Here is a 23610-nt window from a genome sequence, read left to right on the forward strand (position 1 = left end):
CATGGTTGAAAGAAGGTCGCAGTAAACGAAATCACAAACGGAATTGTTGGCACACCAGAGTATATATAATGCGATATTTAGGGGAGTCATGGGATACGAAAAGGCAATGATTACCTTTAACTTGACTGCTCACGCCGATGTCTGCAGCGATTGCTGACGAATCAACGATGGCCTCGAGATGTTCGCGAGGAATGGCTTGGCGCAAAAAGCTCACAAAAGCCCATTCGGATTGCACTTCGCATGAACACTAGACGTAATATTTACATTATTCTTTGGGCACTACGCATTGTTTCACAAATGTTTAACTCCTCTTGTTGTAGCTTCTTACTACGAAGTTGCTGTCCCTTTGCGGATACAGTTCGGGGTTATATCTAACCCGAACACGGAAAGTAAAAGCTCTAGCCAGCTTCGAGTGAACTTCTTTGGCTGATCCCCCTCCCGCTCTCTTCCAAAGGTTTGCAAATCCTCCCCAACCGAGTAACCTAGGTTGAATGCCGCTTCCGAACGTCGTTTACCGTATATTCTAGCCTGACATTGCCGTACTGTTATAATGTGTTCCCGTGCAGCTGCGAGGTGTGGGGATGCCTGCCGCTTCGGGCGTAAGGGGCTGCCTTCCTGCAGATACACGTGACGTCGGATCTGCCAACGGTGTCTCAGTGTAGGCAGGAGTGTCACTGACCAACGAGAGGAATTCTGCTGTGTAGTACCATTAATCGGCTTCACACAAGGGAGTAATCCAAGCCACTTTGAAGAAATCATATGGATACAGACACGCAAATAGTGAACCAGCGTGCGGCTGCTGCTCTCGCTCTGAACGTCTGCCTCCAGATGGTTTGCAGTGGCCAAGATACAATCGATGGTGAGCCGCTTCATGGATTGTCGCCAGAAGCTGCTAATGAACAACATATATATGACATACCTGTCAGTGGTCGTACTTTTGGGAAGGTTGTCAAGCTTCCAGACTTGAATGGTGAATAATTGGGCCACTTCCTCTAGTGTATCCATACTAGAACAGGGGATGAAACCGGCATAATTGTTGAGCATGCCCCCTACGATGTAGATGCTATCGCAGCTTCCAACTAGAAGGCCCGCTATGAGGTTCGTTGAAATGTCCGCCGATGGCCGTTCGGGAACCGGAGTGTTCTGCAGGAATCCAGGTTTGATAGGACTGCTGCTGACTTTCCGGGCAGGTTACGACTAAAGCCCTACTGCCAAGCGCAGGCTTAGACACTAAAAGGGCCTCTCTCTCCAATGTTGTATTGACCCATCCATGGCCTGCTAAAACCTGAGTTTGCAGTTTGAGTAAGGGTACAGTAGGTCGTGAAGCTGAAACGTACAGCTGGAAAAGCCCACGCTCCGTCTGGTACCACAAGAGGTCCCCGCCGATTCTGCAGTGTTTCAAACGTCACCCATGGTCGAGCCTAGCGATAAATACAACCCCATGAGTATCTAAGGAGCCGGAAACAACCAATTTTGAACGACCAGGGGAAACCCACATGCTAGCGCAGTTGCAGGACGCAGTGCCGGACCGGAAATGCATAGGAAAAAATCTGGGTGTTGCCAACGGCAGCGCGGGGGCTAGCATACTTCGAGGATGGGGTGTAGAGCAATCCAGAAAAATGATTAGCGCCGGAGAGCAAGTAAGCGTAAAGATGCAGGCCCCTCTACCCAAGTGATACAGCAACATTCGCCGAAATGCTTTTCTAATAAAAAGTGCTGCGCTCTGCTAGAGCACGCCTAGAGTTGGCTTCGCAAAGTTTTGGCGGGAGCCGGAGACGCGAAGGACGAAATGCTCTGAAGGTGCGTTCCCCTGGCAAGTTCATAAGGTTTCAGGCCCTGGCCAATTAAACTATTACTTTTGTTGGTTTGTATGACATCTGCTCGCCGCATAGGTCATATCAATCCTAGTTAATTCCCCACAGTTGCCTAGATATTAATGTGTGGAGCGTGCTTGAGAAAATTCCCGTAATTCTCCAAACCTGTTCCAGTGCTGGCTAGACTGCCTGGCTATAAACCAGGCCTGCACGAGAAAGAACATCCGGACATTTCGATGAGGGGTGCTGATTGCCGAGTGGCAAAGAATAAAGGAGTGGTGCTACTACAACATCCGGGTTGCTCTGGGTCGTCATCATATGGACGATATAGTGGCGCTTCATGGATTTTCTCAATGTTGAGTTCATTGTAGGTAATGATTCACTTCGGAGGGTTATGGAGCTTCCATACGTGTTTAGTTAGCTGTTAGGTTACGTCCAGTTGAGGCCTAGAATGACTTGCGTTCCGCAACTTACAGGACGCGGGCACCTGACATATCCAGGAGGGACGGTGCAGATGGCAGTTCCCTCAGTCAGGCCTGTCCCCCCTTTGATTTGAAGTTAAGTGGATTTTCAAATGCTTTGAAATACCAAATACGCCCCTCAATCAGACTAACTTCGGAAGATATGTTGCATCACCTCCTTAGGTCTTTTTGCAAACAGTCTTGACATGACTAGCGAACCCAGCGTTCGAGCAGGAAGATGCAAATTCCTCCCCTTGGAACGCTTGATGTTTGCCCTTTAATGCAAGGAAACTAACCATGGAGACCCGAAGCCGAGGGTCGATTCGCTTTTCCGTTTAGTTCTACCTAGCACTGGGCAGGTTGCTGTATATAACGCCGCTAGGCCCCTTGTGGATACAAATTCTACAAATTCTTGGGCCCTTTAGGACAGCAGGACGTTTCACTGGAGTCAATATCTTCACTCCCCCAATGAAGCCCTAACCTTATCGCATGGCCTCCATACAATATGATGACCATCTTACGAACATGGCATTGCTGCCTTCATTGACTGCAGTGAGAATTCAATGCAATTCAACTCGGTGTGAGGATCCCGGAGCTTACAAGAGAGGAATCAAAAAGGACCGACCAAACGGCCGATGTGCAAATGCTACAGAGCCCGTAGGCAACGCCCCACACAGTCCATGCTGGCAAAGAATGACAGGGGATGCGCTGCTTTATATCTGTTATTACCTCTACTACTGCTGCAGCAACTACTCTAAACCTGCCACTGAACTCCCTACTCTTCCCCTACAAGTGGCAGCTACTGCCTTTGCCACTGCCGCTGGTGTTGCTCTTTTCTGCCGCTGCTGCTGTTACCTCTACCCGTGCTGGTGCTAATGCTGCAGCGCAGCTGATAAAAGCAGTAGGGAGTTAGTCTCAAAGTGGTTACTGCGCGTCTCAACGGGTTTTTATAGACGTTGCGAAAGTAACCATCCTCAGCTTATTGGCAGAGAGAAAGGAGACCGATTCTGCCATGCGATTTTGCTGGAGTACAGCAGTGGGAAAGATACAGCAGAAACACCGCCTGCTACAGCAGTGAGGTCGATGCTACAGAGTTGCTCCTGTGCAGCAGATACCCAATCGTTCCTGCGGATTACTGCTTACAGGCATGGTGATTAGGTCTCCGAGTTTGTAACATGGTACAGCAATCAGTTGTGGAGCAATTCATGTTGCTGCTGCAGCTGCACCTCCAGTACAAGAAACTGATTACCTGCATTAAGGAGTTGTAAAAAGCACAGTCACAGAGATGTTGCCTCTCTTAGCAACAATAGCAGCAACATAGCTTTTGCTGCTGCAGCGCCACCGGCGTTCCCTCTATATGTATGGCTTGCAGCATCCGCGCAGCGCCTCCACCTTAACCGCCTACGGTGCTAGAACGTTCCAGCGTCTACTGCAATGTTACGATGCACGACTGCTTCTCCGTTTGCTATTGTTGCGGCCCCTGCTCCCGATGCCGCTGTTGGCGCTCGAGATGGAACTGCTGCTGATGCTGCTGCGCTGCTTCACGAGCTCCTGTTGCTGCTGTCCTTGAGAATGCGATTGTTGCAACTTTTGCTGCCTCTGTTGGCATCGTGTCGGGAAAATGGGGTTCGCACAAGGAAAGAACTTCCCTAAAACCCGCTGCGGCCCCGTGGTGCTGTCGTTGCTTTTGCTGCTGCTGCTGCAGCTGCTACTTGTCCGCGCCGTTGCCTTCTGAGGATATCCAACACTGCCGCGACTTGTTCGCTGACGAAGTGTAAAACTAGGCGGGACTCGTCTTTGCCGCTGCACCTGCTGCTTCTGTTGCTGCACCCTTGAAACCTTTGCTGAGCCTTGTGCAGACTCCTGCTTAGCGTGGCTGTTGCTTAGTCTCCTTGTAATTCCTGCTCTACAAGCAGCATCCGCAGCAGGTGCCACCTCCGCCGTTGCAACATCAGTCGATGCTGGCTGTGGTGCTGCTTGCCTCCCCGGGGAGTCGGCAGTACCAACAGCGGGCGAAGACGCATCTGGCGTCTGTTCCCCTTCTGCCGCTGACGCCGATGGTGGTGCATCTAGATTGCACGCGGCACCAGCAGCAGCGCGTGCCTTTGGATCTGCCAGAAGCAGCTGCTGCAGAAGCGTGTCGGTGACGAAGCCACCACAGTAGAATAGTACCCGTTCCCAGAGCCAAGGAGACGGCAGTTCTGTCTCCCAACCCTGCAGCACGAGACCGCACTAGCCAAAAACAAGGAAGTGTGTCCAAGCAAAGGCAAAACGGTGCGGAGAAAATCACCAATAAGATGAAACTACGACGTGCACAGGCCGAAGTACACAAATGCACAAAGCGGGATGCAGACACTGGACGCACCAAGAAGACGCTTCGCGCCAGTCACATGCATGAAGACAGCAGCCCAAAAATATCAAATACAAAGCCTCATCAGCCTTCAATTTCATAACAGAGAAATGAGACTTGGGTTTTACAACATCCGTGGACTCCTGACCTGGAGCGGATGTAAATGGCACATGGACTCACGGGTTCAAAGAGACCGCGCTCCGTGGCATACCGAAAAATGCGCGCCAGCAGACAAGCGAAGCCCAAGCCGTGATTCATGTGCCTACAGACAGCCGCATCAGGAGCAACACAGTGTACAATGCGTGATAGACGAAGAAGAATCATCGACGGCGGCACGAGCAGATCTACAGTTTGCAACAGGAGCAGCACCAGCTACACAAGGGACAGCAGCTGTCACATGTACTAGTAAACTTCGCGTCTATAACAAGGCACTAAATCTGGAAAGCGGCGAAGGGTCAGAAGTGCAGGGAATGGCAGCGTTGATGGCAGAGACGGAGAAGAGGGGTCGGTGTTTGTGCAACCTACCGCAGGTGCGCCAACTCGTGAAAGAATATTCCGAGCTGTGTAGGCAGCTGCAACAACTCCTGAGGCTTCTGCAGCTTTCGCATACGGATTCGGATGCAGTAAGACCATTTGGTTCCGTTGCTTACTGCTCCTGTTGCGGAGCGCCCTTGATTTTCGTTGTTGCTGCCTTTCTTGCTGAGGCCCTTCAGCTGAAGTTCATCAAGCCGTTCTTTGCTGCAGAAACACCACGCCAGGCAGCCTCTCCCTACCTGTCTTTCTGCAGAATTGCTATTATTAGGCTTTGGATTCGTGCTCTCAGTCCGAGCGCATTCAACAGCAGCAAAAGCAGCAACAGGAGCAATGGAGGGCATTCGGGTGGTAGGATAGCCGGTGGACAGAGGCAAGCAGATACTGAAGTAACGCAGCTCCCTTTCAGCATAAAGGAAGTACAACGGTCTACTTGGGGCAGGCGTGGAGCTAACGAAGCTCAGGCAACACTTGCATGTTGTTTAGGGGCTTCCGAATGACTGAGCCCGCCTTGCGGTGCAGCGGATGTTGTTCTGCCAAGAAGAAGTAACTGCAAACGTGAGAACAACGAAAGACAGACAATTCAGCGCACGCCCTCCACGTGCTCTGCTGCTTTCAGGGTGTGGTACGGCGAAGTCATCTCAAAGGAAACCCAGAGAGGCAGAGTCACAGCAGGGAGGAAACAGGTGCACAGACAAAAGAGAAACTCGGAAGGGACTCAGGCTTGAAAATGGACGCAGAACGGAAAATGCACAGAGCCCACGGGGGGAACCCGTTGCCGTAGTCTTAAACCTTCAACCATCAATCCTAGAACCTACGGGCCAACCCCCCAACCGGCGGACTGTAGATTCGGAAAAGGGGGCCTAGAGCCAAACCTCATAACCCTCTGTGCAGATTGAGTAATTGTCTACTAAACCCTTTCCTCTGAGCTATGGGCACTAGACATTTTTCTCTACTTTCCAGACCCGAAACCCTTGGCCTTAAACCCCAAACTTCTTCACACCCCTAGATTCACCGGAAGCCGAATTCTCTGCAAAGCGGAACTCCGTATTCGCAGTGGAGTCTATGAATCGACGCGGCAACCTCTCCTCTGTTTTTCAACTCCACTGTAACCCCATTAACCTGCGCACACCAAACACCCTAAAACCTGCACCCTAATCCATACACCATACATATGACTTAAACCCTGAAATCTAAAATCTAAAGCATATGCTCCACAGAGTGATGCGCAGCAGGATTCTGGCTTCGTGAAGGCCCAGTTAGGCTGTTCCTGTCTCTTCACCAAAAGATTTGATCCCGGAGGCAACGCCTGAACTGCAGCCCTTAAATCCCATGCCCCAGACCCTAAAGCCTTGCCTTTGCTGACTTGAAGGTGTAGTAAGACCCCTCGTCCAGTCGGCACTTCCGGGTACTTTTTTCTGTTCAGCAGGTACACAGAGGCATAGAGAGCGACAAAAGACACTCTCTGCAGAGATATTACTGCATGAACGGCGTCCTGAAAACTTTTAAACAATGCATGACATCACTTATATAGACCTAATTAAGCTGTGAGATAACTGAATTAAAGGAATATGGAGACAGGACTACACGAAGCCCAGAGAGGACAAGACCTGACAGCAGCACAGTTGAGGGGACAACGATATGCGTGCGCAGAGACAAATGACTAAACAGCCATTCAAAAGTCCTGCTGCTCTCTATTCGTAGTGCTCTTTCCGCAGTGTGCCACTTCTCCTCAACCGTAAGAGTTCTGCATCCGATACGCTCTCCCCTATCCGTTTAGTGTCCACATGTATGCTCCCTTACGGAGTAGCTGGGGACGTGCAGGTAAGGTGTTAACTGATCGCCGCTGCTGCTGAGAACCCTTTACACGTTGCTGCAACCGTTCCTGCTGCTGCTGCTGTCTCAGTTGCTTCTCCTGAAGCCGAGCGCGGGCCAGGCGAACTTCTTCCGGGGCACATCTCATCGCTCTTGCAGCTGCTGTAAGTGCCTCCGGCGGCAGGTCCGGCGGGCTGCTCTCGCTGTTGCCCCTGTTGCTGACACCAATTAAATACTCTGCAGCTGAAATAGGTAGACCGTATGGCCCTCCTGCAGGTGTCTGGGTTGGCTGCAAGGGTGCAGCAGTAGCAGCAGCAGGAAAGGTGAGGAAGCTGCCTGGGTGCTCATCAGGCCCTTCGTGATGTTGTTGTGTTCGCTCCTGCTGTTGCTTTACTTCCTCGTGCTGCTGGTTCCCTTCGGCCTGCAGGCAAGGTGACGAGGGTTCTGAAGAAGGCGTGGAGCAAGTTGCTGCAGCAACTGAGTGCTGCTGACTGCTGCTGTTGTGGCTGCTGTTGTTGGTTTTCCTACTGCTAGTGCTTATCAAGTAGAGACTATCCAGCGAGGGCAGGAAGTGTCGGCCTCCCCGTGGGAGGGGAAACGATCGTAGGCGGCGTTGTTCACTGGTGTGGCTGCTGTTGTTGTTGCTGCCGCTGCTGGCAGTCAATGAGGCTCTGCTTGGAAGCCGGGACCCGGATAGCCCTAGCTCTATGCCACTGCCACTGTTATTGATGGTGCTTGTATTAGTGGAAGCCAGGGTTCTTCTACTGGGCAGTGCAGCCTTGCAGCTGCTGGCCGTTATTAGCAGACCCCCCCGAAGGAACTGCTGCTTCTGCTGCTGTTTGACTTGGGATCCCCAACTCCAGCGTAGATGCCAATGATTTCCAAAAGAGGGGACAAAGCGTTTGAGCAGGGGTGAAGGCCCTCCACCTGGGGGCTCCTCTCCTCGAGCCTCCACAGGAAGAAGAAGGGATCCCTCCGACATGAGGTCAGAGACGATTGAGGTGTTGCAGAGCTTTTGGCAGCATACTGTTGTATGTGTACACTTCAGACACTAGTGCGTGGGCAGATAAGCGTGGGTTTGAGGTGGTTTGCGATGAGAAAGCAGAGAAATAGATAAAGCGCGACTGCCCACACACACGACCAACGGGTGCCTTCGCAGCCGCCAGCACTATTGCCTACGCCCCATATTTTAGTAGGCTTTAGTGGAGTTTACGGCCTACTCCTTCAGGGGTGTCGTTAGAGGGTCGTGCCCAACAGATGTCGAGTGAAAAGCTGTAAGCCTTAGAGTTAAACGATGAACATTGGCCCTGGAATAAGTTTGTGGCATATGTACACCTTGTGCACCTAGTCCTTTTGGAAGCCAAAGAATATAAGGAGTAAAAAAGAAATGTGTAGCCGGTGAATTGCCTTGAACTACAAGGATTGTAATGGGAACGGTGTCGGGGGTCACTCAATTCGTGTGACTAGAGTGATTGAGCGATGGAGAGTGCGTAAGGGAGGGGAAAAGACAAAACAAACCAAATGAGCAAAAAAACAAAACTAATAATTAACTTAAGACAGAAGCCCATGCTCTGCAGTAGCAGGAGCAGTAGCAGCATCACCAGCAAGACTCTGGCTAGCTGCGAGTCCCCCTCCGAGCATCGAAAGTAAGGGCTGTCTGCTCACATGGCTCCTCATTGGAGGTGTACAGGCACCAAGACACAACAGGTAGAACTTACATGATACGAAACCAGAGTAAAATATGGCAAGGGCAAACTTCATTGTAGGAGGACGGAGTTCAGCGAACCCCGGCCGGCACGCGCAGGTGTACCGACGCCTGAACGACGTCAGCACAAGCAGCAGCAGTTGCCGCTGCTACTGCATACAAGCTAAAATGGCAATCTATGGGGTAAAATTATGGGAAAGCTCAACGTGAAAATCACGTGCACTGCACATCAGCGGGGACAATTGGGATCGGCCAACCCTCGTCGCCAATGGATCACCATGGGTCTCCGTGGGCCACTTAGGGCCACCGGGGCACTCCGAAAGCCACACTGGGCCTTCAAGCACTAGAATGCACCTGGTAGATGTGTTAGGACTATATCGGTAGATTCATCCAAAACGACATGAAGACCTTTATCCAGTGAGTTAGGGGAACTGAGGCCGCCGATGTAATGCAAAAAGGTATGTTAGTCGAGGACCTTCGTGAGCAACGATAGTCAAAACGTTGAGGCAAACGTTCCCCGAAGAACAGCTATAATTCATTCCATTCGCGGTAGGTGGGCATATCACTGGGCATGTGGCTGATGAGGAGGCGGCCTCTGCTGAACCGCAGCATTCCTTGCTGCAACTCGTGCAAGAAGGGCCACAGTCTGCCAGCAAAAAGTGGTACAAGTGGCAGACTTGCTCCTCCCTGCTTCCTAGACGGGTCCAAACAGACTCTCTGCCAATATATGGATCCCTTACCCCGAAACCACATTGCGGTAGCGAAGTTGACGGTGTGGCATTGATACTTTTAGTCTAATGGATCAACGGGATTTGCAAATTTGCGCATTTGATGCTGCAGTGGCAACTCCTAAGGTGCAAAGTTCAGCTCTACTTTTGGGGAGGTGGCAAAGTGAGCAGAGGGTCCAGTCCCAGCCGAAAGCAAGCGAAACCGTTGGGTGGGACTGCTGCTAATAGCAAAAATCTGTGGCATCAAATCTGTAGAGAGGTATCGACTTCTTGGTGATGCACATATGCCTTGACAAGTTTGCTGCAATTGCTCTTTTCTGGATTTGGGGCTCTAGTACAAGAATGCAGATCACTCTGCAGGCGAGTGCAGTTTTCATTTTTTTGTGTTGAAGGTGGAAGGGGTCTGTGAAGTATATAACTTGCAAGCGGATGGGGTACTGCAAAGTGGGCAGGGGAATAGACACTCCGATGCTACTGCTAAACATTTCCGTTTGTAGAGGCTCATGAGGTAATGTAAATATGCTGAATGCAACTGCACGCAACGTCAGTGTGGAGAAAGTCGACTGGCCAGTCAGGTGCAGTCAGGGCACAATTGCCCCTCTTGAGTCCATGGGCAACTAGAGAAGGTAGGCACGGCGACTTTCCATATAGGGTAACTAGTCAAGTTTCTTCTGAAGTTGCTCCCTTGCTTTTCTGGGCCCTGCATTTGTCGTTACAGCGGTCAGCGGAAGGCTAACAACCCAGCGGTCTAATTCGTGGACGACTCTTCACACTGCGGAGACCACGGGGACTATCATTGTTCTGGCTAGGAGAATTGCATTAAAGCCAAGTGCAGATTGATGTGCTTCTTCCAATTATAAATGCCGGTTCTACTGTAAGAGTTTGTCGTCTTGGGCTTCAATTTTGTATTAAAATGCTCAGTGCTTGTCCGAATTTCCCAGCACTTCATCTCTACAATCATGGACAAATTTTAGCTGTAGTTATGTAAATTGTTTGTTAAGCATACAAACGAAGATGCTTTTTAATATAAATTAGTGTCGGGAGTTCAAGTACTGTTCAACAGCAACTCGTGGATTCAGCCCTTCGGGCTGAATCCACGAGTTGCTGGTGAACAGGGACTCCGCGGGCCGGTCGGAACGCAGCCGGCAACGGACAGGGGGAGGCCGGTGGACAAAAACAGTTTTTCCTAGACAAAAGTCAAAAGTAAATCCCACCATGGCATCAGAGATGATTATTCAGGGTAACTGTTGTTCACTGAGCCGTTCGAATGAATAGTACGGTAGACACGCGCAGCCGCCACATAGAAACAACGGGATGCTGCAGATTCCCTGTAGGCAGCCGGCAGAAAAGCGCCACCATTATCTCTCCCTAGTTCGTTGCTGCCTCAAGACAAAACCCTTGAATTTTAATTGTGGCTCTTACGTCGTTATCCCATGCGTTTCCACACTCGAGAATTCGCCCCTTCTTGATGAGCCCCTGCACGAGCCAAGCAACCAGACACCCAGGGAGACTGCCGAACTGTCCGGCAGTCTCTGGCACTAGCTGTTGGATATGAAGTGAAGGAACAATGAAATAGCCCAGCAGTAACTCAATTTTCAGTTCCTCAACATGCAACGCGTGCTTCTTCTTGCGCGCTTCCGCACTCGCTGGAGTCCGTTACTGTAGCCCCTGGGGACGTTACTCAATGGCACAGCGAAGGTGGGCTGGCTTCCACGGGGAGGAACAAGATGTGGTTTCCCTCCTAGCAAATGAGCCCCTAAAATCAAGGGAGGCAGGCACCCGAGCACCTGCTTTTCCAGGGGAAGTCAAACAATGTCATGGGCCCATACCAGCACCAGAGAACATGGCACCTCTAGCTAAGGCGGGAGAGAGCAGGAAGCGCCGGTGTCTAGAAAAACGACTACTGCTAGAAGATCCAAGTGCTTCCAGTCTTGGAGACGTACTTAGAGGGCAAATACCTCTTATGAGGAGGGAAATGTTTAGAAGAAGGCTCTTCCCAATTCGATTTGAGGAATCAGCCAAAAACGTCGAAGAAGTACAGCAACTCCTAAAGCAAAGGCAACCTGTGGGCCAGCTTATCATTTCTCTGTTTTACGTAGGTGTGCTGCTACTCTTCCTATCGTATGCTCTGGAGATCACGAAGATATTCGAAGCAGCAGACGGTATTGAGTCCCCCATAAAATCCGCGTTGGTACCGACGCTCTCTAATTTCAACTCTATGACTTATACGGTGGCTAAAGCTGAACAAATAGGTCAAGCGCCGACAACAATAGGAGCGACACCAGACTCCGGCCACCCAGCCGATATTCTAATGCTGAAGGATAAAGGCGACGTGGCTTCTTGGCTCATTTATGGCTTTATTCCCCTTATTTACGGGCCCTCGTCAGAAACAAGTAGTTTTGGCTCCTCAAGAGTGGTCGGCAATTGCTTTAGACTAACATTTCGTCAGGTATGTGGGTCTGTAATGGAAGAGCGAGGAGTTGGTTGTTGAAAACAAGTGGCTTCGGTGTAACTGTCATTTTATTTTCACGCCCAAGACGTTTTTCTGAACAACTGAGTAGCACAAAGCCATGATCGTGCTCCCAACCGTGATTTTCGTGCTGCAGCTCAGATATGGCTTCTGGGGACCTCTATTTGTGTGCACCATCATCTGCCTAGGTTGAGCTAGAGGACGTGGATGGGTTCGATTTGGGCTATGAAGGAATTTGGCCCATGGCCACGACTGGTGCTGCTTCAAGGATTGCAACAGCGAAGCTGCGGTCTGACAACCCCCTCATCAACCCACCAGAGTCCAGGTTCACCTACTCGTACCCTTTCGCTGGCCCTGGGGAACAGGAGGCCTTTTATCAGAGGGGAGGACACTACCAAGTCATTTGCGAAGGTGCATCTGCGCATAGAAGCGTTTTAATTTTCCACGTAGTCTGGGATATGCGTGGGTTAGATGGGGTGAAGCAGCGTGCTGTGTTTTATCTCAGATTCAATACAAGCAGCTCAGAATGCGCTACAGCAGAACCAGGCCGCATCTCGCTACCCTCCTTGGTTTGTCCCCTTACCAGTAATTGCCGATCGTCGGACCATTTCCACTGTAGTTGACTTCTTCGCCATTAACCCGGTCACAGAGACGTTCTCTCACTGCGCTATCCTATTTGCTTTCACCAGTTCAGGTACGGTCCACAAGCAGTCATAGAAGAGCAATATGTAGGCATGGGATTGCCTGCACTCCTGCATATTTTGGCTCGTTCAAATTGCGTGTTCAGGCACTCTTCAGAGACCCATGGTGTGGATCTCGTCTCTGATACCATTCTCGGCGCAGTCCGATGTTCTGGTGCGGTATATTTCACTTGGTTTGATGCTGGCATTCCTGCTTCTATACTTATTGTGCGAGTACGCGGAATTGAAAAAGTTGGGTTTCAAGGCATGGCTTAGAGGTGGTTGGACGATGTTCCTCTTATTTCATATTTTGGTGTTAATTTGTCTCCTCACTTCATTTGTCGCTGCACAAATTATTGCGCTTATTGCCCCAAAAATCGAGACGACACTGGGGGAAAATGGATATTACATCATTTCGGAAGCACCCACTGCAACCAACGGGGCAGGGTTTTTCCAGCTGATCAGTGACTACGGCAATCTGTTTTTTGCCAATGCTGCAGTGCAGCAGGCCTCCATTGTATTTGGTTCTCTTACAGCACTGACAGGGTGCATTTTGATAACTAGGCTACTTCCTGCCATTGCAGGGCTAGAAACGAAGGCCCTACAAATGGCATTTCGCAAAGTTAAGTTTTACATTCTCGCTTGCAGTTTAGGAATGCTGGCAATAGTCCTCATCTTCGTCTCATTTGGAAACATATCATTCGGCGCCTCCGCTGACAGTTTCGCTGGATACTACGAAAGGCATGTCCTCACCACGCGTGCATGGAATTTACCCTCCTGTAGCTGAACTTTTATTCACAATGCCGTAGTTCCAGTTCCGAAATTTGCAACTGAGTGGTCGATATGCGAAAAGAATGTTGTGCCAGTTCCTCGGTTCTCATCGTTTTTGCACGTTGTGTTTTCCTTTGGCGATTTTCAGCTTAACAACATCGGCGGCTTTTTTGCTGGGCGGAATTCTTGGGAACTACGATGTTTACACTATGGCCTCTGTCGATCCCGTCCTTGCAGGAATATTTTTCGTGCCGCTCTTCCTTCTTTTTTCCGTTTTCGGATTCACATTCCTGACTGCAATGGTTCTGAGAAAGTATGACTTCTGTGCGCAGTCCATAGATCAGAGCCTCATCAAGTACAAGCTCGACGAACAGGTAACAATACGCTGTAATAATGACAAGTTACACTGTCGCCTTCCATGCAATGTGGCAATATTCTCACTAAGTCCGAAAAGCAATGCGTACAGTAATACGAGCGCCCCCGTATATGCCCCCATTCACTGACCGTCCGGAAGCCGCTAACGATCCCCAGTTCAAGTTTGCGGCACCCCACTGTCCCGTCTGTTCAGGGGCTGTTTCGAACACGGTACGAATGGTTAAGATATGCACTTGCAAAGTTGTGGATAGGATTTTGGAAGGCATTGTGTGGATGCCGGACGAAGGAAAGGCTAGAGATGCTTGCTGCAGACGAATTTGAAGACGACCTGCGGGAAGCAAAGGAGCTCAAAGCCATGGAAAAGGCAAAAAAGAGCGTCCGTAGGCGTAAGAAAAGTGGGAGCGACTATTACAGGCGCGACAGCGTGAATTCGCACTCGGATGAATGCGACGATGCCCCTCCTCAATACCCTGCATGGGTGTGGCAAGCGATTGGCATCAAAGACCCTCTCACTCTGTATGATGCGCAGCCTACAGCGGAAACAGGGTTCTATGTGGACCCAGCGAATATGGGTAAGGTATGAAGACAGCATTGGGCTGTGGAGGTCCGTTGCGCTCCGGCGTTCCCACATTTGAAGATTTACACGACTGGGTTGAAGCGTTAATCACCAAGACTGCCATTCATGGTCTCCGTTTGACAATGATCTATCTGGCGCAGCGGAATACACGAGAACATACGGCGTTTTTAGAGAATTCGACGCGACAGACTTCTCAAGCAAGGAAGAAAGCTATTTCACGCCCAACCTTGCGGCGAGTACAATACCTAAAGCTCCAGCACCCTCTGTCGCCAAGGTATTCATTGGTTTAATGATTGGCATTCAATACAGTATTCCAGACTACATGCCTGTTAGCTGAATAGTCTTATCGTTGCACGAAAGGTAAATATACTTTACGCACAGGTCGAAAGCAACACAGCCTGCACGCTCAAGTATTCTGTGCACAACCACCTTCAGGTGTACCTTATGGTGAGGCACCAAATGCAGAAAGACCACCAAGACGCATGGAAAAAACTATTTGTACTAGCCTTTGTTGCAGTCCTAATCGGGACAATTACCCTTCAAGTGAGCGGAAAACTGCGTTTCCTTTTCGGCGGTGAAGGCAGCTCTACAGTCATGCATGGAGCTTCCCTCACACTACCCTCACACGCAGTGAAGAACTCTTCTGTGTATACCGCACGTACGGACGGATGCGCGCAAATAAATGTGATTGGAGCTAGTGGGAATTCCGTACTAGCGATGCCAGTGACAGTTCCGCTCGTGAAAAAACAAGCGGACACGTACATTACAGCTTTGCGGAAGTTTGTCGTGTCCGCTGATGTTTTCATAGTGGAAGTGTCATTGGTGTCTCCCGAATGCCTGCCCATTTTTGCAGCTCTCGGTGGATGATGTAGCAGAAATGCGGGAAATGGCGGGTCTGGCGGTCGCTAGTACGGCATTCCCACTAGCTCCTATCACATTTACTTGTGCGGATCCCTCCCTAGGTGCGGTATACACAGAAGAGCTTTTCACTGCATCACAGCAGCCTGTTGACGCTCTTCAGTTGCATTTGAAACCTTCCAGGACATTAGGATCTGCAGAGGTGAGAATTTCACAGCCTGTGAAATTCTCACCTCTGCAGAGCCTAGATGAGGTTTGAGTTGCAGCAAGTTCTCAAGTTTATGGCCTGCCTTTTTGAGCTGCTGTGTGCTCGTTCCGGTCTGCAGGTGTTCCCGATGTGACTGCTTCAGTTACCTTTCCCACTCAGCCCTTGTTCGGAATAAGCACAGCGCGAGACCTCTATAGTTGGCTAGTTGCTGATGAAGGACTAATGGCCTTCTTAGCTCCCCCCTCTAATACAGCGTTGTTCGGTCAGGCATTCCCACAGCTGACGATGCCAAATGGTAGGGTAATCGCCCATTACTTCAGGCTGTCGGTGTTTACTCCCACAGGTCCAATTGCTCATTTAGGTTTGGCTTGTTCGCATTTGCGCTTGCACATGCCTTGGGCGCTGAGTGGCATGCTATTTTCACCAGTTTCTGTTGGTTCATCTGCAGGGCAGACGTATGAACAGCTCGTTGTCTACAACTGGAACACCAGCGTGACTACACGCTCTGTCCGTGTAATCTTAGATCTCCGCCAGGAGACATCCTTTCCGGTTGAGCTAGGTTTTTCTTGTGAATCGCTTCAATGCAAATACCAGCCCCTCTTCGAAGCTTCTACATTCAAGGAATTCCTGAAAAAACTTGCGCAGGCGAACGTGTTGAGAGATGTTGTCGCAGAGCTGACGCTTCACGTTGTGCTACTGAATCAGAACCAATCGAGCATTCTGTCGGAAGCGTACATAAAATTCTCCAGGAATCGAGGAGGTAGCATTTCGCCGAATTTCTACGTGGAAGCTTTCAATGTGAGTCCCTGTGCACCCACGACGGGCGTCAAACACACGTGCAGAAAGACTTGACGTGAAATGATTTTTCTACTTGACATGTATGCGATTCCTCAGCTGCAGCCGTACTCCACCTGGGACATAACAACAGTTACTATCGTTGCTTTACAAGTAGCTACAGTTACGCTCTTCCTGTTTTTCGGCTGTTCCTTCTTTGTGGAGCTCCACCGGTTGAGGAAGAGCTTGGAGCAGGAGCGTGAAGACTATAGTCTTGGCTTGTGCTTGGGGGTTTTCTTCGTCGATGACCTATTCAATTTATTCGACTTAGTTGGATTCGGAGTGCTAGCAGGCTCAATCGCGGTGTGGGCACACCACGCGCTTGCCGCAACACACTTTGAAGTATTCAATTTAGCAGAGGACCTCGCTACAGCGTCAGCAGCTGCTGCAGCCGGTGGCACACAAGAAGAAGATGGAACTGCAGCGGCTGGGGTGTTTTTCGACGCCGTCAGGTCAACAGCTGGCTCACTGCGCTCCTATGCTCAGCTAGCCGCCGCTATTTTGGCCGTTGCCTTCCTTCGGTTGCTACGTATTGGGCGTAAACGCAGACGCGCAACCCTCATGTTCTTCGCTCTGGCTTCTGCGGCGGAGGAGATGATCCAGGTCCTCATGGGGACGACACTGGTGTTCATTGGCTTCTCCTACTTATGCTTTTTGTCCTTCGGGCGCCAACTGGAGAGCTACTCAACCCTCAAGAATTCCTTCGTTTCCACGATTATGCTGACGACAGGCTTCTTCCCGCTCTCGCAACTTTTTCACGCGGACGCTGCTATGGCCGGGACTTTTGTCTATCCCTATCTCTTTTTTATAGGGACCATATGCTTCAGCTTCTTTTTGTGCGTTCTGCTTCGGTCGTTGGCTTTCCGCTCAGCTGAAATCAAGGCAATGGAGAAAATTGGAAAGGTTGAACAGTCTTCCCTACTGAAATCCCTGCAACTTTTTTTCCAAGAGCTCTCTTGCAGATTTCAACCTTCCGATGAAGAACTTGAGGCTCAACAAAAGGCACTGGAGGTGGAACACCTGCAGCAGGAGGACGCCGATGCAACAGCTTTCGGAAAGAAAACTGCCAGCGACCAGCAGGCGGAATTTGAACTTTTACGCGTGACCGAGCAGAGTGAACGCAAACGAAGGGAGAGACCCCTAAAAGTGGTAGAACAGCCGCCAGATGTGGTAACAAGCGCACTTTCAGACGAACAGTATGCAGCTTTGCCTGGAGAAGTCCATTTCTTCGCAAACCAGGAAGTGGCCTCCTTCGTGGACCGATTTCGGCTGCTGGCAATGCAGTTTCGGCTTGGCAGTGGTGACGTAGTATCTCTGCTACAACAGCTAGAAAATGACGCGTATAAAGAGTTATCAACGCTTTCTCGTGAAGTGGCTCAGCAGGAGGGCCATCTGCAGCATGAATTGTCAGTATACACTTCTCGGGTCGTCAATGGGCAGCAGCGCCTCACAGGCTATATCAAATTCCTCGAACAGGCTTTGCAAGACAGAGAGGAAGAGCTTCAACTGCAACTCCAAGAGCTGAAGCTCATCGAAACCAAATTCGAAGATGAGAAACAAGCTGCTGAAAGATACAGAAAAAAGCGGTGAATCCACTTGGAGCAGCGCACCAGAGACAAACAGGTTCAACGCAGCTATGCGCGTGCCTTGGGCCTCCATCTTGGTTTGCCGTGCAGTGCCCCTTAACAAGATGGCAAACCGAGACGCAGTGCCATTTGGAATGAGGTACCGGCACGCCGCCGTCTACCTTTCTGAGGTCTGGGGAACAAGGGACGGCCCTTGTAGTTCCACCTCCAACACTACTCACAAGGCGCGTTTAGCTTAATGCCCATTTAAAAGCCTTATGCATGTATGGTAGAACCATCGTACATCGCCGTATAGCGCCGTAGCCCGCTGGTTAACTAGAAACATTCGGTCCCAAATCTGCTGCTCGTTTGTTTAAATAGGCGTCAGAGGAGTTTGGTCATAATGTGACTCCACAGTTCATTAATTTCCATGCAAGTCCGACCGTTTCATCATACGTAAGGAATGAATGCCGCAATGGTAACTCAGAAGCTCTGAAACTGCAATGCCGATGTGGCCAAGCTAGGAACACGTCATGCCACGTAGTTGTATTGTGTGGGTTTGTCCTTGTCTCTTTCCAAAAATTCCCTTGCAATCAGGTCCTGTATTCTCTCCTTCAGAAGCTTCGGGGGCGGCTGGAAGAAATGCAGTTGGGCCATGACCTCTCCTACTAGCTGCTGGTGTGACAAGCTCTGTTCAGCAAAGAAAAACAGAATTAACATTCAACAACTAAGTGGTTCGTCAAACAGTTATGCGCAAACACACTGCACCGAAAAATGTCACTGGCAACACTGGTAATGGGAGCTAATTTGTAAGGAAACTTACCTTCCGTGTTTTCATAATACGCACAATTGCCGCGTCAACGGTAATTGACCTGTCCTCCTCAACACGAGCTGCGCCAAACTCAGGGAGGCACAAATGCTCTGCCATGCAATCACTCGACAAGATAATAAACAAAACCTACCCGTCGCTGTGACATCAGCCTACCGTCACCTGGCCCTTAAAACAGATTAACCCTGCTACTCCCAATTTCTCGACATTTGTGTTCACCTCTGCATTGTGTTTCTTCCTGCACGGGGGTCGGCAGCTTGATCTTTCGATGAAGGCACGAAAAGTTCTCATTAACCTGAAACATGTCGTTCTCAACCTGCGGAAATGCGTCGACAACGCTGCACGCAAGCGATATGGCATTCCACCAGCAGAGCCCGAGGACACCGTGCCAATGGCTTCCACCAAGACTTGAAACAACACCAGGCAGCAGCCTGTTGCCTGCTGTTGTTGCATGCCAACCAGGACAAGTCCACAGGCTATGCAGTTAGGGTAAACCTGCTTCGGCCTGCAATAACTAGGTCACTGTCGCCTTCCCACCTTCTTTAGTATTTTGAAGCGGCCAAGCATCAGCGAGCCCAGCAGCTTCTTCACTGTCAGCTCGTCAAGACGCAAGTCTTCCACCAGCTGCTGCACCGATAGGGCAGGATCATCTGCGCAGCCACCATTGATACCATTATTACCGTCATCTTGCTTCCTGTTGAATCTTAGCAGAAGGGTCGCTTGCATTGTATTACAGATAAGATCTTGCCGCTTTTGAAGCTGCGCAGCGACGAGGGCAGTCCCTACAAGCAAAAACACCGATCTACGAGCGTTCGTGAGCAGGCACAGACTTATCGGCGGTGAACTGCGCCCTGGTTGCGCGTGCTCCATAATTAGGGGCAAAATGATTTGGCATATGGGTCATGGGCATTCCGTTCGTGCACAATTGACCCACCTAAAGAATTCACCCATGTTAGCTTCCGGTGCTGGGTTTGCGACGCGTAAAATTGCTCAAAGGCCCCCACACATTGAGCCAATTCTGGAGGAAGCCGCAACTCAGGCGCTGCAAACAATAGACACAAACCACAGGGAAAGTCGTGCTCACTCTCAAAGTATAATATTCACTGTGCTTGAGATGCGCCATATCTGCGCTAACTACAGGGCCCTGTATTCGCTTGCCTGGATATGTTGGCCAATGTGCAGTGCTTAGAGCTTGCACGCAGAACTCTACATCGCCAATCATTACCGTTTCCACAGAGGTTGATGGAACAGATGCATCCTTAAGGCGGGATGCAGACTCATCCAGGCTTTGATCGCGATGGCCTGCTTGTTTCGTCAGTTGGTCTTCTTGTTGCTGCTGCTGGAAGGCACGCATAAGACCGGCAGCAACTTGCAAGTCGTTCACCATCCCCTCTACTTTTGCTGTAAAGTGCGCCCCGCACTTGAGGCGTAGTTTTGCTATCAGTAGCCGCTCCAATTCAAGTGATGCTGATGTCTCGTGCAACAGCCGGCGGCCCAACTGCGTTCTGCGAAAAGATGGGACACGCGCAACGTGGGCTCTAAGTCGAGTACATCCCATACTTAACACATGAGACTCTTGCCTCAGTGCAAAAAATGTTCGTACTGCACCCGACAGAAAAACTTCATAAAAGTTGCCACACAATGCCCACCTGTACTGCTCAGCGAAAAGGTCTTTGTCGGTCACGTAGTTGAATATTTCCACTACCTTCATAAGACATTCTTCAATTTCCTCGTCACCCATTCGCTCGCCTGGCAGAAGGAGAGCAAAGTCTTGAAACAAAGAAGTGCACAATCCATGGAAGATGCAGAACAGCAATGGAATGAACAACCCATAGACCGATATATATGATGCTTCCCAAAACTCAACGGCCTCAGACGAGCAGGCGACAAGGACAGAAGTAGTCGCGAGAAGCAGTTTGTACCCTGAATTACTTTTAAGCGGCGAGATTGCTCGCCGATAACATGCCACATACGCAATATACAAGATGCCGTACCTCCTGCCTTTCTCAAGATACGATCGCAGAAAGAAGCCAGCAACTGCGCAAAAGGCGGTTGCAGGGACTGCGCGTTGACAAAGCTCTCGAATGCTGAAACAGTGAGGGAAAACGCAATGTAACCTCCAGGAGAATGCATACATGGCAAGTGCGCATGATGGTGTGGCATCTTGCCTTGAGCAGAAAAGGCAGCTATCCCTTTCTGGCATGACTGGCTGGTGGTAACACCGTACGGACCTTCTTTCAATGCCTTCTGAAACAAGGAATCGGCCTGAGGTGTAGGTCGTGTTGAAGGCCCAAAAGCATCTTGGGACACCCGCGGCTGGGCGCGGAAGCAGTCCAGGGTAATACTCTTGAACCTGTCATGCAGATCTAGCACGCTCTCCACAAATCGGTGCTCGCATATGATGTCCTGTTGCCTTTGTTGCTGTTGTGACATCGCGGTGTTGCTGTTGCTGCTATTCGAACCTTGAGCCCTCATCTGCTGTGCCTCTCGCATTGCGGCAATCCTTTGCTGCACCAGCTAAGAAAAACAGAAGGCAGCAAACTGCAGCAATTTGTGATGACGTTGAGCAAACATAGCAGCACCTAAAATGCTTGAACGGGGACACCTAGATCGGCTCTCCAGCATGCCTGTTAAACGACGAGATCTTGCTTCCCACCTTTTCTCCACATGCTGAGATGTACATCTTAAACTGCTTCGCCAAATCCTCAACCGCTCCATCCACGAGGGCAAAAAGCCTATGCGCCAGCCGTAGTTCAGCTCGCCCCTCCCCAGCAAGCAAGAAAGGTATAGCAGTGTCCTTCTCCAGGAGTTCCTGTTGGTGTTGCTGCAGCGTGCTCTTGACAACGACTCCTAGCAGCTTGCTACTGCTGCTGCTATGAAGATACCTCTCGCATCTGCGCGCTTCAGCTTCAAGCGCGGCCTGCAATTCGAAAATCAGAGATGCATGCATTCGTAAGGGCCAACAATCAAATTCATTCGCCAGTGTGGATCGAATACTACGCAAGCCAGGATAGGCGCATGTCAAGGCAAATGAACCGGTGTTTAGCGGCCGGAGTAGTTTGCAAACGCGCATCCAAAATGCTCACCTCTGTAAGTTGCAGGTACTCGGCAAAGGTGCTGCTCGCAATCCACTCTCTGGCCTTGCGATCGTAAAACTGCTTGGTGGATGCTAGGAGCAAATCCTCCAACTCACGCTGATAGAGACCTAAGCCCTCATCTTCAGGGTCAAGTCCAATATACATGCATACCAGCTGGGCGACACTCTCTTCATCAAGGGACTCTCCTGCAGCCAATACATAGAACACATTGTGCTTCCTTTTTTATCGACCGAAAAACTTGGGGAGGAAATCCAAAATATGTTCTGCTGCTGCCATCATGACTTGCGCTACTGGAAAGGGCGGATTCATCCGTAGCAACGACTGTACCTTCCCGCTGACGCCGGATCGCCTCGTCGATAGCGGCAGACACAGGTTGCTTCACTCGTTCGAAGACCTGCAAAGGCCCCGCATGCTTCCAAACAGCCGCAAAGTGGACAGCTGACAAAAACACACTGGACATTTTAGGACAAAGCAGGACAACATTTATGAGGTTGGCCCAGCCTCAGCCTACATGGTCTTTGAAAATCGCAATTCCTCTCTTCACAAGGGGTGCCTCCATGTACATCTTGACATAGTAGCGGTCCAAGTACGCAAAGAATTTCTGTAGCCACTTCACCAGGGTGCGATGGTTCTCCCATCGACAGAGCAACTCTTCTAGGAGATCGGAGCCCCTCCGATTTTCCAGCGATGGAAGGACCTGAACAAAGGGGAAACGAGAACAGCAGCATGCATGCTTCCGTAATTCGTAATGTCCTTTCATTGTGTACGCCAAACCAATGAGTACTCAGCGCAGCGAAGGGTCAGGATAAGCTGCGACTGCTGGGAAAATAAACAATGAAGGCGCAAGCCACGAATTATGTCGTTGTCATCTGTGAGGTATGCTTGGAAGCTGAGCTCTTACAGTAGAGTGGACGTAACGAACAATTGAGTCTCCATAGAGCTGGTACAGGTCTTGTGAGAAATTGTATGGGGAACGCTGTGTGCACATCGTGTAGACCATCCTGTATCAATCGCTCCGCCAAATCGCACAGCCAGGCGGAGGCGGAGTAGCATGTGAGGTCCGTGGCAAGTGGTGTACTGCATACGAGATCACTTGGTAATGGGTGTTCGGAAGTGCCAGTCTATCGGAGCATGAGAGACTAATCGGCCTGTGTACACTGCGGCGCGTAAGCGCCCCAGAAAGGCGGTTGCCACCCTACGTGTAAATTGCGGCATAGTCCTCGTTGGACACCACGCAGACGCGCTTTGTTGTATGTCCTCGCTCGGGCCGCTGCTCCAAGAACCGTTGAACCTTCTCAATCCCCTGGAGACGCAGTTTGGTCCAACCCTCTTCTAAGGTCACCAGTTCTCCGTGGCCGTCCATCCTTGCTACTCGGGAACCCGCAGTGCGTCACACTTCCTTCGAACTGCTGATACAAATACTCACAACACAATTACGCTCCCTGGCGTAGTCGTGAGCCCCGCCTCCAAGGTAACAAAGGGACAGCACGAACTGCAATGCCACGTCTGCGTGCGGAAGGCCCCAATGGAAGCAAGTCCCTGTTTATGGCAGCCATGAGCAAAGTATTGACGGCCTCAGGGGAAATCCGTCACTTTCCCAAATGTCTCTGCTCCCATATATCGTCTGCAGTGACAATTGTCACCCCTATTGTAGTGCACAGGCACTACAATGTGGCTCTGGTGTGATCTCAAGTAGCTCAGTGACCATAAATGGAAGGAATATGACATTAGCAACTAAGAAAGGGAATTAATACTGCTAGATGTTCTAAGAATCGAGTACTGTAGATGGAGCCATAGGTTAGTAGGATTACCCCCGCCGGCAGCCACTATCGGCAGTGTGGCGTACAACCTAGTCACTACTTGAGTACCAGGTAAGCTCCTTTAGAGATCTGACTGGATATGAAATAGAATTATTACTATATAGGTGTATTATATCTATAA

The 23610-nt window shown here is 50.3% G+C and overlaps 3 protein-coding genes across 3 annotated transcripts; 1 reads left to right on the top strand and 2 right to left on the bottom strand.

Annotated features, from left to right (window-relative positions):
- Positions 1 to 3712: 3712 nt before the first annotated feature.
- On the bottom strand, positions 3713 to 7953 carry EMWEY_00001840 (hypothetical protein, conserved; the record flags this gene model as incomplete). Its single annotated transcript, XM_013483012.1, has 6 exons — positions 3713 to 4489; positions 4806 to 4887; positions 5151 to 5363; positions 6172 to 6278; positions 6439 to 6651; positions 7024 to 7953. The coding sequence occupies 6 exons, from the start codon at positions 7951 to 7953 to the stop codon at positions 3713 to 3715; spliced, it is 2322 nt and encodes a 773-aa protein (XP_013338466.1).
- A 3135-nt stretch (positions 7954 to 11088) lies between these two features.
- On the top strand, positions 11089 to 17767 carry EMWEY_00001850 (hypothetical protein, conserved; the record flags this gene model as incomplete). Its single annotated transcript, XM_013483013.1, has 10 exons — positions 11089 to 11853; positions 12063 to 12285; positions 12380 to 12568; positions 12662 to 13100; positions 13474 to 13699; positions 13987 to 14277; positions 15131 to 15239; positions 15462 to 15638; positions 15792 to 16141; positions 16238 to 17767. 10 exons carry the CDS (start codon positions 11089 to 11091, stop codon positions 17765 to 17767), a joined length of 4299 nt encoding a protein of 1432 aa, XP_013338467.1.
- A 506-nt stretch (positions 17768 to 18273) lies between these two features.
- EMWEY_00001860 (cullin family protein, putative) lies at positions 18274 to 23032 on the bottom strand (the record flags this gene model as incomplete). The annotated part of the gene is made up of 15 exons (XM_013483014.1): positions 18274 to 18432; positions 18566 to 18663; positions 18791 to 18887; positions 19109 to 19330; positions 19519 to 19613; positions 19676 to 20076; positions 20221 to 20320; positions 20566 to 20658; positions 20803 to 21088; positions 21228 to 21491; positions 21658 to 21854; positions 21997 to 22063; positions 22181 to 22366; positions 22571 to 22670; positions 22869 to 23032. The coding sequence occupies 15 exons, from the start codon at positions 23030 to 23032 to the stop codon at positions 18274 to 18276; spliced, it is 2529 nt and encodes an 842-aa protein (XP_013338468.1).
- Positions 23033 to 23610: the final 578 nt, after the last annotated feature.

The sequence above is a fragment of the Eimeria maxima genome, genomic scaffold, assembly GCF_000499605.1.
Source record: "Eimeria maxima Weybridge genomic scaffold, Emw_scaff9, whole genome shotgun sequence".
In the NCBI taxonomy this organism is placed as follows: domain Eukaryota; phylum Apicomplexa; class Conoidasida; order Eucoccidiorida; family Eimeriidae; genus Eimeria; species Eimeria maxima.